Consider the following 17,377-nt stretch of genomic DNA (forward strand, 5'->3'; position numbering starts at 1 on the left):
TATTTTTAAATAACATTGCTCTGATTTTCAGATTCCTAACTAAGCCCCAAAGTTTTATGAGAACACCGTCAGCTACCTTCTCCAGCTTGCTCCTGCTTGTGTAAAGGGTCTTTTCATATGCAAAAGAAGGGGGAGTTTCTTATTTCCCACTTGCAGTGGGCTTTCCAGCTACCTTTTCAACAGAGCTAAACTGAGAGCTTCTAAGTAAGTTTTTAAACAGTTTTATACTGGATTTTATATCAGTATCTGTGCATCTTATTCTTTATAGTAGTGTCTATTATATGCAGCCATATGAAAATGAGTGTATGCTGTCCCTTTAAGTGACCAGGTCCCAATAAACCATGGCATGGTCAAAAATGTTTAAAATTATCTTTTAGATTCTCTTTACATTTATAAAAGTTTTGTTCACATATATCCCTCTAGAACCTTGTCACCTTTAATAGGACCTAGATGAGGTCAATAATATATCAATGGTTATGCAGACTTTGGATAAGCTCTCTTTCAATATTCAACAAAAGTGTGCAGCACAGTATTTTACAGCAATGTCATGCATATGCTTATTAAGTTACAACTTTTACTTAAAAACCTACCATGTTACCATAGTATTTCACAGACTGTAAGCAGGACATAAAAATAAACACATATGTGTTCAAGCTGATGTTAATACACAAGAATGATTTCCTATAAAAGCTTGTTACCATTTTTGCTATGGCTTGTGACACACACACACACACACACAATCATACACAGATGGGCAGAAAGCTAGGTATGAAATATTATTTGTTGAATATTGAGTAAGATGCAATGGTTATTTAATTGCCTCGTAAGGGCACTATTGCCTCTTTAAAGAAAATGATCTTAGTTAAGGAGAATAAAGAAATAACACAGTTAAAACGGCAGACTATAGAAAGAGTGTGAATATGTGTCATTTTATTTTTTCCCTTGAAAGAGCATAAAATCACATCTTTTTCATTGTAAAATTATGTCATCCTATCATTCTTGCGTGACATCCCCAAAGAGTATCAGTTAGGTTCTTAATAAAATTTGTGGCGAGTAGAAATTGCAAATAAAAGCACCACCTTATCCAGACAAAAGCTGGAGGCAAGTTTATGACTTGCAGGGTATAATTACAACGAGGTCCTCAGACAAATGTTGACCAACCATTGCCTATTGAAGGAACCTCATAGTTCAGAAAGCTTGTAATCTGAAATGTCTTAGCCATTAAAAAGCCATGTCCTTCAGTTTTGAATTCTTAAATGTTTCTAGGGTACGTAAGACATTAAATAATAACATGGATTCTGTTGGCAATACCATGTCTCTTCTACAAGGATTATTTTTTAAACCCATAATATGTTGAATACAGATTAAGCCCTTTATTCATCTATTATATATGATTTTAAGGATTTCACAACCAAAATGCATTATAATAATTGTGTATGAGATAGGGGGGGACTTAACCATTAACTAATAGAAAAACTAAATTAGAAGCCACTAATTTGTAAATATTTTGGTTTGATTAAAAATTATTTTTCTAATGAAAGATATTATCATCAATCATGTTTTTTGTGTTATATCTTGGCTAAAATAGATATCCAAAATGATAGATAGAGAGATAGATATAGGAATACGAATTGTGATAATGAATTATATTTTCCTTAAAAAAATAACCTATTATTATAAAGCATTTATATGTTAGTTACCTATGTCTTTGGCGCGTGAAGCCAAAGGTCGTCTCCACTGGGTGATGAATTTGTAAGCATCAAGGCGAATTTCAATAATATTGTTAAGTAAGGCAAGAAGTGGTGCCAAAGGGAAAGCAGCTACAAAAATTGTTGTGAAACCAAACTGGAGAACTGTGAAGAAAAATACAGCTTTTACAAAACAAAATTTAAGTTGAGAACAAAAAAACACTAATCCCTTAATGTTTATTAAATGAGGAGATAATATACGAACACTACGTTTTCAATTAATTATTTACAGAACAACAACGTTAAAAATGTGGAAAGCACATTTAGTAGTCAAGAACAAACTTCAACTTCATATATTTATCATACTAAAATTACACAATAATTATTATACAGCTAGATTACGAGTTTTGAGCGATATAGGGTTTTTAACGACCGCCACAAAAGTGGCGTTATTTCAACCCCCTATATCGCTGGTATTACGAGTTTAAAAAAAGCAGGCTTGTGCGGGTGATATGGTGGCGTTGAGCTCCATACCGCACCGAAAACAAGTGCTGCTGTTACGCGCTCGTGCACAATTTCCCCATAGACATCAATGGAGAGAGCCGGCCAAAAAAAGTCTAACACCATCGAATGCGGAATGAAAAGCTCTGTAACGCAGCCCCATTGATGTCTATGGGGAAAATACATTTAATGTTAAAATCTAACACCCTAGCATAAACCCCATGTCTAAACACCCGTAATCTGCTGCTCCTAACATCGCCGCCACCTACATACAGTTATTAACCACTAATCTGCTGCCCCTAACATCGCCGCCCGTTACATAATACAATTAACCCCTAATCTGCTGCCCCTAACATCACCGCCCCCTACATAATACTATTAACCTCTAATCTGCTGCCCCTAACATCGCACTATTAACCCCTAAACCTCTGGCCTCCCACATCACTACCACTAAATAAATATATTAACCCCTAAACCTAACCCTAACATAACCCTATGCCTAACACCCCTTAACTTTAACATAATTTAAATACAGCTAAATTAAAGTTACAATTATTAACTAAATAATACCTATTTTAAACTAAATACATACTTACCTGTGAAATAAAACCTAAGATAGCTACAATATAACTGATAGTTATATTGTAGCTAGCTTAGGTTTTATTTTTATTTCGCAGGTAAGTTTATATTTATTTTAACTAGGTAGACTAGTTAGTAAATAGTTATTAACTATTTATTAACTACCTAGTTAAAATAAATACAAACTTATCTGTGAAATAAAACCCAACCTGTCCTTACACTAAAACCTAACATTAAAAAAAAAAACACTAAAATTACTAAAATTAAAATTAATAAATTACAAAAATAAAAAATTACAAAAAATAAGAAACAAATTATCAAAAATAAAAACGAATTACACCTAATCTAATAGCCCTATCAAAATAAAAAGCCCCCCCCCCCCCAAATAAAAACCCATAGCCTACAATCAACTACCAATAGCCCTTAAAAGGGCATTTTGTGTGGCATTTCCCCAAAGATATCAGCTCTTTTATCTGTAAAAAAAATAATATAAACAGCCCCCCAACCCCCCAAATAAAATAACTTTCTAAAATAACCTAAGCTAACCATTGCCCTGAAAAGGGCATTTGTATGGGCATTGTTTAGCTCTTTTGCCATGCCCTGAAAAGGGCAATCAGCTCTTTTATGAAAAACCCAAACCCTAAGCTAAAATAAAAACCCCTACAAAAAAACCTTAAAAAACCTAACACTAACCCCCGACGATCCACTTACAGTTATTGAAGTCCCGCTTGAAGGATCCATCCAGCTGGTAAAGTCCTCATCCAGACGGCCTCTTCGATCTTCATCCAGTCGACGAAGTCCTCATCCAGGCAGCAAGAAGTCTTCATCCAGACGGCATCTTCTATCTTCATCCATCTGGTGCAGAGCGGGTCAATCTTGAAGACATCCGGCGTGGAGCATCCTCTTTATACAGTCTCTGCCGTACACTGGAACTTCAATGGCGTCCCTTGCATTCCTATTGGCTGAAAGATTTATATTGGCCAATAGGAATTAAAGCTGCTAAAATCCTATTGGCTGATTGGAATAGCCACTAGGATGAGAGCTCAATCCTATTGGCTGATTGGAACAGCCAATAGGATTTTAGCAGCTTTAATACCTATTGGCTGATAGAAATCTTTCAGCCAATAGGAATGCAAGGGACGCCATCTTTTATGGCGTCACTTGCACTGAAATTCCAGTGTACGGCGGAGACAGTATAAAGAGGATGTTCTGCGCCGGATGTCTTCAGGATGGACCCGCTCCACTTCGGATGGATGAAGATAGAAGATGCCATCTTGATGAAGACTTCTTGCCGTCTGGATGAGGACTTCGCCGGCTGGATGAAGATCGAAGAGGCCGCCTGGATGAAGACTTCTTGCAGCCTGGATGAGGACTTCGTCGGCTGAATGGATCATTCAAGCGGGACTTCAATAACTGTAAGTGGATCATCGGGGGTTAGTGTTAGGTTTTTTTAAGGTTTTTTTGGGTGGGTTTTTATTTTATCTTAGGGTTTGGGCTTTTCATAAAAGAGCTTATTGCCCGTTTCAGGGCAATGGGTAGCTTAGGTTATTTTAGATAGTTATTTTTTTTGGGGGGGGGGGGGGTTGGGTGGGTGGTGGGTTTTACTGTTGGGGGGTGTTTGTATTTTTTTTACAGGTAAAAGAGCTGATATCTTTGGGGCAATGCCCCACAAAAGGCCCTTTTAAGGGCTATTCGTAGTTTATTGTAGGCTAGTTTTTTTTGGGGGGGGGGGTCTTTTATATTTTCATAGGGCTCTTAGATTAGGTGCAATTAGTTTAAATATTTGATAATTTATTTTTTATTTTGTGTAACTTAGTGTTTATTTTTTTTGTAAATTAGTGTTTTTTATTTTGTGTAACTTAGTTGTTAGTTTTTTGTAACTGTAATATTTAATAGTGGATTTAAATTATTTGAGTAGGGTTAGGTTTTTAACCTTATAATATAGTTAATTTGTAGTTTAATGTAATTTTAGTATAACAGTTAGGGTAGATTAATTAATAGTTTAATATAATTTAATGTAATTTAAGTATAATAGTTAGGGTAGGTTAATTAATAGTTTAATATAGTTTAATGTAATTTTAGTATAATAGTTAGGGTAGGTTAATTAATAGTTTAATATAGTTTAATGTAATTTTAGTATAATATAGTTAGTATAGTTAGAGTGACCCTGGGCTCTGTGAAGAAGAGTCAGGATTAGCGTGGCTCCCAAGCGTGCTATAGGTTAAGTTTAGCACACTCTAAGCCTCCTTTAAGCATTGCCCAGGGCTCTGTGAAGAAGTGTCAGATTAGCACAGCTCTCCAGTGCACTATAGGTAAGTATTTTTAACAATTTAGGTGATTTAAAGGAATGTAATTAATACTGACATTTATTTTCTTTAAATTTCACACTGCTTTCGTTTGGATACTAATTTTGTGACAACAAAACAAATATCCATGTTTTGTAAATGAATCTGCATTTGTAACTAAACAAATGCACATGCCTACATCTTATAATTGATGTAACTTACTGGGCCATTTGTGATGCCATCAAACGTATTATTATTGATCTTCCCTTTATAACCTTATACACAGTCATGGAGTTTTTTTTACCTTTTGATCTTTATAAGGGATCACTCTGATTGCATAATACATGAACTGATTGTGATGTTATCCATCAACCACAAACCAGATTTGGTAACTGACATTCCTGTCAAGCCATCAGAGTGCCATAGTGTCAAATGAGCCTAAGATTCCCTTAATAAAAAATATAATATAATAATTTATATAAGAATGAGTGGAGGTTTTTTATTTTAAGTTTTAATTCCCAGTTTAACAGCATTTGAAGGGAATGCAAGTCAAAAGTAAACTTTCCGTCTTCATCAGTGTTTGTAACAGTGTTATATGTATATTGCTTAAGACACATGCACACCTTTGCGCTTACCTCAGTATGCTCTCACAGAAGGAGCTATATTTCAACAAAGGTTGCCAAGATAAAAAGGTAAATTTGATAATAAATTGCAAAGTTTATTTTTAAACTGTATATCTGAAGCTTGTCCTGTACTAAATGAATCCCTCCTGTGAGGCAAAGAAATCTGAAAATATGATTTTTTTTCTATGTGTAATATGAAGACTAGAGAACAAGAATTATACATAGAGATTGCAGAAATAGCCTATGGGAATTAAAAACTGCTTGAAAGTGCTTCTGTTTAGTTGTTATACATAGAAAATGCAATGAGTAGCGCTGAAGCAGAGTTGTGGCTGTTTGCCAGACATAACATTAAGACACACACAGAGGGTTTGTAAGCACTTTACAATAATTCCAGTTCATTTATCAATAAACAGCAATTAAAAGAATCTCTGGCTCATAAATAAATTGCAAGATATAGCACAGTAATTACTAAATCCAGACAGGCACAACAGTATACACATTTAGCATGTAATATATTATTTAAATGACACACTACCTGCATATTGATCTCTAGTAATTCACTAAACACAGCCTCATGAAGTCATAGTGCTCAAAATAGTTATAACTCTTATCTTTAATAGATTAATTCCAGGCTATTCTAGATGAATAAGAAATGAAATGTGTCAAAATGTAGTTCTAAGGGCCCTAATTCTCAATTCAATTCAGTCAGTATTATGAGATCTCTCACTGGATTCTAAAAATAATATTGCTGTATGTGAAGGAGAGCCAACATATGGCTACATGAAAAAAGAGTTTTGCTACAGTTACTAGATGAAAGAAAAAACACAGTGCCATCTGCGACTCACAGCGTTGTTTAATAAAAATCACATAAACACAAATATATTGCACTTACAGAATTAAAAAAGAAACTGTTCATATAGAAATCAACTCCAGATAAGAGAATTCTTTTGATGCTTGTCCCCTCTACGCCGACCCGTGGCACTTGACTATACTTCAAAGTACTCAATTACCAGAGGATCCTTCTTACTGAATAATGTCCATGCGTGTACTGTCCGTAAGCTCCTCCTACTCTACGTGTTTCATCACTCACAGGCAGACTTTCTCAAGAGCTTAGCAATAACGGAATACAGCGTGAACTGACCCTTTTGTACTCTGCATTTGCTAAGCCTTTATGACGCAATTACATACGTCCTTATTGGAATTTAAAATGACATAATATGTATCCAACTACAATGTATATTAGTTAACAAGTGTATCTTAAATATTAACTAGTAATGCTGTTTTCTCAGTCATATTCAACCATTCATCTTACTCTGTATCCTATGTAATACTAAAATAGTACATTTCAATTAAGTTCCAATCTGCTCCTATACATAGTAAAAAAATAAAAATAAAATAATAATATATATTTATAGTTTAAAAAAATAATATATATATATATATATATATATATATACACAGTATCTCACAAACGTGAGTACACCGCTCACATTTTTGTAAACATTTTATTATATATTTTCATGTGACAACCCTGAAGAAATGCCACTTTGCTACAATGTAAAGAACTGAGTGTACAGCCTGTATAACAGTGTAAATTTGCTGTCCCCTTAAATTAACTCAACACACAGCCATTAATATCTAAACCATTGGCAACAAAAGTGAGTACACCCCTAAATGGAAATGACCAAATTGGGCCCAAAGTGTCAATATTATGTGTGGCCACCATTATTTTCCAGCAGTGCCTTAACCCTCTTGGGCATGGAGTTCACCAGAGCTTCAAAGGTTGCAACTGAAGTCCTCTTCCACACCACCATGACGCCATCACGGAGCTGGTGGATGTTAGAGACCTTGCGCTGCCCCACCTTCCGTTTGAGGATGCCCCACACATGCGCAATAGGGTTTAGGCCTGGAGACATGCTTGGCCAGTCCTTCACCTTTACCCTCAGTATCTTTAGCAAGGCAGTGGTCATCTAGGAAGCGTGTTTGGGGTTGTTATGTTGGAATACTGCCCTGCGGCCCAGTCACCGAAGGGAGGGGATCATGTTCTGCTTCAGTATGTCACAGTACATGTTGGCATTCATGGTTCCCTCAATGAACTGTAGCTCCCAGTGCTGGCAGCACTCATGCAGGGCCAGACCATGACACTCCCACCACCATGCTTGACTGTAGGCAAGACGCACTTCTCTTTGTACTCCTCACCTGGTTGCTGCCTGTCAGGGTTTTTTCCCTGTTTTGTTTGCCATGTGTTGCTGGCAGCCATTTTACTCACCTCTCTTGCTGTCTGGTGCATACTGTGTAATGTTGCTCATTTCCTGCATTTCCTTTTATGGCCAGACTGGTGTACATCATCCGTGTGAGACAGGATGCAGTCTCAGAATTGTGATGTCATCACTTATTATTTAAAGGGCCTCTGTTCAGTATACTTTGCTATTGCGTTGTCTCAGACCTGTTTGTGAGAGCTCCTGTGTATTACCTGGCTGTCTGACGTCCTTCCTGGTTCCTGACTCTGCTGTTCTCCTTGTTCCTGATTCCGGCTCGAGTCGTCTGACTACTCGCTTTGGCTCCTGACTCGGCTCGTCTGACTACCAGCTCTAGTTTTGATTCCTGGCTTATTATTTGACTTGTGGACTTTTTATTATTTTTTGCTATTAATAAAGGTGTGATTTTTTTTGCACTTCTCGTCTCAGTCTGATTCCTGGCACCCTGACACCGCCACACATGCTTGACACCATCTGAACCAAATAAGTTTATCTTGGTCTCATTGGACCACAGGACATGGTCCCTGTAATCCATGTCCTTAGTCTGTTTGTCTTCAGCAAACTCTTAGCTGACTTTCTTGTGCATCATCTTTAAAAGAGGCTTCTTTCTGGGACGACAGCCATGCAGACCAATTTGATGAGTGTGCGGTGTATGGTCTGAGCACTGACAGGCTGACCCCCCCCCCCCCCACATCTTCAACCTCTGCAGCAATGCTGGCAGCACTCATACGTTTATTTCCCAAAGACAACCCCTGGATATGACACTGAGCACGTTTGGTCGACCATGGCGAGGCCTGTTCTGAGTGGAACCTGTCCTGTGAAACCGCTGTATGGTCTTGCCCACTGTGCTGCAGCTCAATTTCAGGGTCTTGGCAGTCTTCTTATAGCCTAGGCCATCTGTATGTAGAGCAACAATTCTTTTTTTCACATCCTCAGAGAGTTCTTTGACATGAGTTGCCATATTGAACTTCCAGTGACCAGTATGAGAGAGTGTGAGAGCGATAACACTAAATTTCACACACCTGCTCCCCATTCACACCTGAGACCGTGTAACACTAAAGAGTCACATGACACCGGGGAGGGAAAATGTCTAATTGGGTCCAATTTGGACATTTCCACTTAGGGGTGTACTCACTTTTGTTGCCAACGGTTTAGACATTAATGGCTGTGTTTTGAGTTATTTTGAGGGGACAGCAAATTTACACTGTTATACAGGCTGTACACTCACTACCTTTACATTGTAGCAAAGTGTAATTTCTCCAGTGTTGTCACATGAAAAGATATAATAAAATATTTACAAAAATGTGAGGGGTGTACTCACTTTTGTGAGATACTGTGTATATATTTATATATATATATATATATATATATATATATATATATATATATATATATATATATTTAAAAATATATAAAATATTTGAACAGGCAATAACTTTCCTTTATTAACCCCCTACTGAAACTATCATCACAGAAAATGGAGTACCAATACTTAGAATACAATTTAACCCTTATATACTTGAATATATTCATTACCATAGTTAATTTGATATACATACAATTTGTAACAAAATATTAAATTCAAAAGCATGACTTATGATCCAATTTTAACCCTATCTAGTTCATGAAGGCTATTTTAGTATTACATAAGATACAGAGTAAGATGAATGGTAGAATATGACTGAGATAACAGGATAACTTAACATTTAAGATACACTTGTTAACTAATACACATTGTAGTTGGATACATATTATGTGATTTTAAATTCCAATAAGGAAGTATGTAACTGCATCATAAGAAGCAGTAACAAATGCAGAGTACAAAATCATCCAAACAGGTTCACGCTGTATTCCGTTATTGTTAAGCCCTTGATAAAGTCTGCCTGTTAGTGGACGAAATGCGTAGGGTAGGAGGAGCTTGCAGACAATACATGTGTGGACGTTATTCAGTAAGAAGGATCCACCGGTAATTAAGTACTTTGAATTATAGCAAAGTGCTGCGGGTTGGCGTACAGGTGTCAAGCATCAAAAGAATTACAAACAGTTTATTTTTTAATTCTGTAAGTGCAATATTTGTGTGTCTATGTGATTTTGATTAAACAACGCTGTGAGTCGCAGATACGCTGTGTTTTTTTCTTTCATCTAGTTTTACCATTGAGACCGCACAATGTTGGAGTCTCATAATTAAGAAGCTGCTTTGCACACAGAGGAGTTTCCCTGTTGGACAAATACACTGTGTTATAAAAGGAAAATACCTAATGACTGAGAAGATTTGCACTAAAGTAACCTAAGAGCTATCTGCATATTGAACACAGACTTGGGACAGAGCTAAGTGTTTTACCCAAACTGCCAGCATTTGGATATATTATCTACTGACAACATTTGTATATATACTATTTACCATCTAGGATATAGATAGTTTTAAAATACAGTTTTTTTCCGTGAGTATCTGTTGCGCTGTGAATTTGTTTGTGCTATAGTATTTTTTGCTACATTTACACTTTGTAATTTTTGCTACAGTTGCACTTTAGATTTTTGCCTTAATCACAAATCTACCGTCAGTGGCTTTTACGGCTCTTTTATTGGGCCTAAAATTACTACATTACGATTCGGCGTGATCACAATATCGTGTATTCTGACGATTTTCACACTCGCAATGGGTTTTCAGATCCTCGACAAAAGCCCTATTTTTCCTATGGGACTAAAATGTTATTGGTGACTACAACACATTTATGAGTAACTTTTCACCAGCTTTTTCGAGCCTACTTTGGCTTTTTGAATTCAGCACTTCTAGGCATTTGATTAGTCCTCAAAAGGGAATTTGTGGACACCAACAATATCTCACAAAAGTGAGTACACCCCTCACATTTTTGTAAATATTTTATTATATCTTTTCATGTGACAAAACTGAAGAAATTAAATTTTGCTACAATGTAAAGTAGTGAGTCTACAACCTGTATAAAAGTGTACATTTATTGTCCCCTCAAAATAACTCAACACACAGCCATTAATGTCTAAACCTTTGGCAACAAAAGTGAGTACACCCCTAAGTGGAAATGCCCAAATTGGGCCCAAAGTGCCAATATTTTGTGTGGCCCCCATTATTTTCCAGCACTGCCTTAACCCTCTTGGGCATGGAGTTCACCAAAGCTTCACAGGTTGCCACTGGAGTCCTCTTCCACTCCTCCATAACAACACCACGGAGCTGGTGGATGTTAGAGACCTTGCCCTCCCCCACATTCCATTTGAGGATGCCCCACAGATGCTCAATAGGGTTTAGGTCTGGAGGGGATCACGTTCTGCTTCAGTATGTCACAGTACATGTTGGCATTCATGCTTCCCTCAATGAACTTTAGCTCCCCAGTGCCGGCAGCACTCATGCAGGCCCAGACCATGACACTCCCACCACCATGCTTGACTGTAGGCAAGACCCACTTATCTACTCCTCACCTGGTTGCCGCCACACACATGTGACACCATCTGAACCAAATAAGTTTATCTTGGTCTCATCGGACCACAGGACATGGTTCCAGTAATCCATGTCCTTAGTCTGCTTGTCTTCAGCAAACTGTTTGCGGGCTTTCTTGTGCATCATCTTTAGAAGAGGCTTCCTTCTGGGACAACAGCCATGCAGACCAATTTGATGCAGTGTGCAGCGTATGTTCTGAGCACTGACAGGCTGACCCCCCACCCATTTGTAATAACCCAAGTAATTGCAAGTATTTAGCACTAGGGTTTCTTTGAATATACTTAGTTTTAAAAATTCAGTGTCTGTCTCTTTAAATAAACTTGATGAAGTGTAGGAAATAAACATTCAGAGAAAGTATGCCTTCTATTACGAGCTGTGTACCTATGAAATGTACTATGTTACTATATTTTAATAACTTAATATCATGGATAAGGTGAATTATTATTGAATGACCCTTAACTATATACTCCATGAACTGTGAAATATAGATTAAGGTTGTTTCATAAGTATACACTTATATAATGCAATATTGAGCAGAGTAGTTAAATTAGAGTATGGTAGATTATGCACAACAAATACATGTAAGTAAAAATAAATGGCTCAACAAGTTATTGAGTTCAAAGGATATTGTTGTTAACAACCTGAGTAGGAGTGGAGAGCAGTCAAACTCGCTGGTAGGTAAGTCACAGAAGGATTTGTGGAAGTCTGCCACCAAACACTCAGGACATGCACGAAGTGTGTTTGTGAAGACCGGAGAACCCGGAAGAGTATGAGCAGCTGGCAGTGACGTCACCGAATGTCGGATAGAATGGCTTCAGGCAGAGCAAGCTACACTGTGTAGCAAGTAACAGGCAAATATTCAGTCAAAAGGTAGGAATCGATTTGGAAGTCACTGGAAACCAATAATCTATAACCTAGAGACACATTGTAGATACTATGGAAGTAAAAAATAATATTACTGAAAGGATTACTCATGAGACACGTAGTCAGAGAGTAAAGAGGTAAGGCTAGATAATAAAATGGGAATCCAAACAGAATACCAAGCAATGTATTCTGGGAAGAGCAGGCATTTATGGGAAAAATAGTAACAGGCTCTTAAAGAGACAGAGGATGTTACATAGTACCCCTCATAAGGAACACCTCCGGGGTTCATGGATGAGGACGATCTGGGAATCGTTTGTGGAACAAGGATACCAGCCGCAATGCTGATAGGTTAGCAGCTGGTTCCCAAGAGTCATCTTCAGATGGGTATCCTTTCCAGTGGATCAGGTATTGGAGTTTTCCTGAGAGAGTCTTTATGAATCTACAATACTTTGTACTTCAAATTCTCGCTCAGGTTCAATAGGAAGTAAACACGAAGAGTGTCGGCGATCCGATCTTAAGGATTTATAGGGCTTCAACAAATTGACGTGAAATGTGGGGTGTATCTTATATACTGAGACGGTAGATCAAGATTAAAAGCATTGAGGTTTACAATTTTCATTATTGGAAAAGGTCCAATGAAGAATTTTTAAAGTTTCTTAGTGGGAGTCGTCAATCTTAAGTTTGTCAATCTTAAGTTTTTTGTGGACAACCAGACCAAATCACCCACTGAATAGGTGGGTGAGGGATGCCTTCATAGGTCGTAATATCGTTATTGTGTTTCTTGTGCAGTCTTTGTTATCCGCTAGGATTGAGAAGGTTTCTGCTATTGTGTTAGTTGTATCATTAACTACTGGACAATCACTTAAACATTGTTCACGTAGATGAAAGAGTGGGTGATAACCATAGTTAGCATAGAAAGGTGTTGTTTTAATTGCTGTATGGAAAGAGATGTAACGTGCAAACTTTGCAAGAGTTAGTAGTGAAGACCAATCGTTTTGGTGTTGAGATGTAAAACACCTCAGGTATTCTTCTAGCCACTGGTTAGTTCTCTCAGTTTGACCGTTTATCTGAGGATTAAAGGATGTACTCAGTCTCCTTTCAATATTTAGAAATGTGCAAAGATCTTTCCAGAGTTTAGAGGTAAACTGCGTACCTCTGTCAGTTGTAATTGAAAGTGGTAATCCATGGAGTTTTATGACATAATTAATTAATAATGAAGCTGTTTCCAAGGAGGTGGATAATTTGTGAATAAATCTACTACCACAAGAATAGTGTTATTGTTATTTGAAGAGAGAAGGTTGACAATTAAGTCAGCTGCTATATTTGACCAAGGTCTATCCAGTATTGGCAGAGATAGAAGGTAACCATACGGTTTGGTTTTTTCGATTTGACAAGTTGCACAAACTTCACACTCCTGGAAATATTGTTGTACTTCAAATTTCATTTTTGGCCACCAGTAGGTTATTTTTTAGTAATTCTAGAGTTCTTTGTACTCTGGGTGTCCTGTTAATAATGCAAGAGTTAGTAGTGAAGACCAATCGTTTTGGTGTTGAGATGTAAAACACCTCAGGTATTCTTCTAGCCACTGGTTAGTTCTCTCAGTTTGACCGTTTATCTGAGGATTAAAGGATGTACTCAGTCTCCTTTCAATATTTAGAAATGTGCAAAGATCTTTCCAGAGTTTAGAGGTAAACTGCGTACCTCTGTCAGTTGTAATTGAAAGTGGTAATCCATGGAGTTTTATGACATAATTAATTAATAATGAAGCTGTTTCCAAGGAGGTGGATAATTTGTGAATAAATCTACTACCACAAGAATAGTGTTATTGTTATTTGAAGAGAGAAGGTTGACAATTAAGTCAGCTGCTATATTTGACCAAGGTCTATCCAGTATTGGCAGAGATAGAAGGTAACCATACGGTTTGGTTTTTTCGATTTGACAAGTTGCACAAACTTCACACTCCTGGAAATATTGTTGTACTTCAAATTTCATTTTTGGCCACCAGTAGGTTATTTTTTAGTAATTCTAGAGTTCTTTGTACTCTGGGTGTCCTGTTAATACAGAATCATGTACAATGTGAAATATAGTTTTCTGATAGTAGGTGGGATGTAGAGATTCTTCCCATAGTAGTATAAACCATTGGTTTGCTTTGTAAGGTTACTTTTGGGATATGATTCATCTTTTAACTGTTCATCTTTTAGAGAATGATGTTCACTAAATGTTAATCCAAGATACCCTAGAAAACAGTCTTTTGGGATGATTGTTCCATAGGTTGAAGTAAGTTTTGGTTTGTCAGGTAACCTGGAGATCAGATCTGCTTTTGTATTCTTATTTGCAGGTCTGTAAGTAATGTATGAAAAACGTGAGAAGAATAAACTCCATTTTACTTGTCTAGCTGTTAAAGTTCTATTGGCTAGATTTAGAGTTTTGTCGGTAACGACCCGCGTAGCTAACGCTGGCTTTTTTCCCCCCCGCACCTTTTAAATACCGCTGGTATTTAGAGTTCACAGAAGGGCTGCGTTAGGCTCCAAAAAGGGAGCGTAGAGCATATTTACCGCCACTGCAACTCTCAATACCAGCGGTGCTTACGGACGCGGCCAGCTTAAAAAACGTGCTTATGCACGATTCCCCCATAGAAAACAATGGGGCAGTTTGAGCTGAAAAAAAACCTAACACCTGCAAAAAAGCAGCGTTCAGCTCCTAACGCAGCCCCATTGTTTCCTATGGGGAAACACTTCATAAGTCTGCACCTAACACCCTAACATGTACACCCCTAACCATACACTTATTAACCCCTAATCTGCCGCCCCCGCTATCGCTGACACCTGCATTTTTTTTTAACCCCTAATCTGCCGCTCCGTACACCCCCGCAACCTACGTTATCCCTATGTATCCCTATGTACCCCTAATACCGCCGACCCCTATATTATATTTATTAACCCCTAATCTGCCGCCCCCAACGTCGCCTTCACCTACCTACAATTATTAACCCCTAATCTACCGACCGGACCTCACCGCTACTATAATAAATGTATTAACCCCTAATCCGCCTCACTCCCGCCTCAATAACCCTATAATATATAGTATTAACCCCTAATCTGCCCTCCCTAACATCGCCGACACCTAACTTCAAGTATTAACCCCTACTCTACCGACCGGATCTCACCGCTACTCTAATAAATGTATTAACCCCTAAAGCTAAGTCTAACCTTAACACTAACACCCCCCTAAATTAAATATAATTTAAATCTAACGAAATAAATTAACTCTTATTAAATAAATTTTTCCTATTTAAAGCTAAATACTTTCCTGTAAAATAAACCCTAATATAGCTACAATATAAATTATAATTATATTGTAGCTATCTTAGGATTTATTTTTATTTTACAGGCAAATTTCAATTTATTTTAACTAGGTACAATAGCTATTAAATTGTTATTAACTATTTAATAGCTACCTAGCTAAAATAAAGAGAAATTTACCTCTCGCTCGCATTCTATTGGCTGTTCCGATCAGCCAATAGAATGCGAGCTCAATCTGATTGGCTGATTGGATCAGCCAATCGGATTGAACTTGAATCTGATTGGCTGATTCCATCAGCCAATCAGAATTTTCCTACCTTAATTCCGATTGGCTGATAGAATCCTATAAGCCAATCGGAATTCGAGGGACGCCATCTTGGATGACATCCCTTAAAGGAGCCTTCATTTGTCGATAGTCCGTCGGGGAAGAAGGATGTTCTGCGTCGGCGGAATGAAGATGGATCCTGAAGAAGAAGATTGAAGACCCCGCTTGGAAGATGACATCGCCCGGATGGAAGACTTCTTCAGCGCCGCTTGGAAGATGACATCGCCCGATGGAAGACTTCTTCAGCGCCGCCTGGATGATGACTTCATCGGATGGAAGACTTCTTCAGCGCCCCTTGGAGGATCACTTCTGTCGCTCCGGATCTCCTCTTCGGTTCCATCGGTGGGTCGGCTGGCTGAAGACAACTCAAGGTAGGATGATCTTCAGGAGGGTAGTGTTAGGTTTATTTAAGGGGGGTTTGGGTTAGATTAGGGGTATGTGGGTGGTGGGTTTTAATGTTGGGGGGGTTGTATTTTTCTTTTACAGGCAAAAGAGCAGTTTTCTTTGGGGCATGCCCCGCAAAAGGCCCTTTTAAGCGCTGGTAAGGTAAAAGAGCTTTGAACTTTTTTAATTTAGAATTGGGTAGGGCATTTTTTTATTTTGGGGGGCTTTGTTATTTTATTAGGGGGCTTAGAGTAGGTGTAATTAGCTTAAAATTGTTATAATATTTTTCTAATGTCTGTAAATATTTTTTTATTTTTTGTAACTTAGTTCTTTTTTATTTTTTGTACTTTAGTTAGTTTATTTAATTGTATTTATTTGTAGGTATTGTATTTAATTAATTTATTGATAGTGTAGTGTTAGGTTTAATTGTAGATAATTGTAGGTAGTTATTTAATTAATTTATTGATAGTGTAGTGTTAGGTTTAATTGTAACTTAGGTTAGGATTTATTTTACAGGTAATTTTGTAATTATTTTAACTAGGTAACTATTAAATAGTTATGAACTATTTAATAGCTATTGTACCTGGTTAAAATAAATACAAAGTTGCCTGTATAATAAATATTAATCCTAAAATAGCTACAATATAATTATAATTTTTATTGTAGCTATATTAGGGTTTATTTTACAGGTAAGTATTTAGCTTTAAATAGGAATAATTTATTTAATAAGAGTTAATTTATTTTGTTAGATTTAAATTATATTTAACTTAGGGGGGTGTTAGGGTTAGGGTTAGACTTAGCTTTAGGGGTTAATACATTTATTAGAGTAGCAGTGAGGTCCGGTCAGCAGATTAGGGGTTAATACTTGAAGTTAGGTGTCGGCGATGTTAGGGAGGGCAGATTAGGGGTTAATACTATTTATTATAGGGTTATTGAGGCGGGAGTGAGGCGGATTAGGGGTTAATACATTTATTATAGTAGCGGTGAGGTCCGGTCGGCAGATTAGGGGTTAATAATTGTAGGTAGGTGGAGGTGAAGATGGGGGCGGCAGATTAGGGGTTAATAAATATAATATAGGGGTCGGCGGTGTTAGGGGCAG

The 17,377-nt window shown here is 37.3% G+C and overlaps 1 protein-coding gene across 1 annotated transcript in view; it reads right to left on the bottom strand.

The window, feature by feature from the left end:
• ANO4 (anoctamin 4) overlaps positions 1–17,377 on the bottom strand; it is a 675,069-nt gene that overhangs the window by 23,564 nt on the left and 634,128 nt on the right. Inside the window, 1 exon segment of the mRNA XM_053719254.1 lies at positions 1,701–1,853. Within this exon segment, the coding sequence (XP_053575229.1) occupies positions 1,701–1,853 (153 nt within the window).

This window comes from Bombina bombina, chromosome 6, assembly GCF_027579735.1.
Source record: "Bombina bombina isolate aBomBom1 chromosome 6, aBomBom1.pri, whole genome shotgun sequence".
Classification (NCBI taxonomy): domain Eukaryota; kingdom Metazoa; phylum Chordata; class Amphibia; order Anura; family Bombinatoridae; genus Bombina; species Bombina bombina.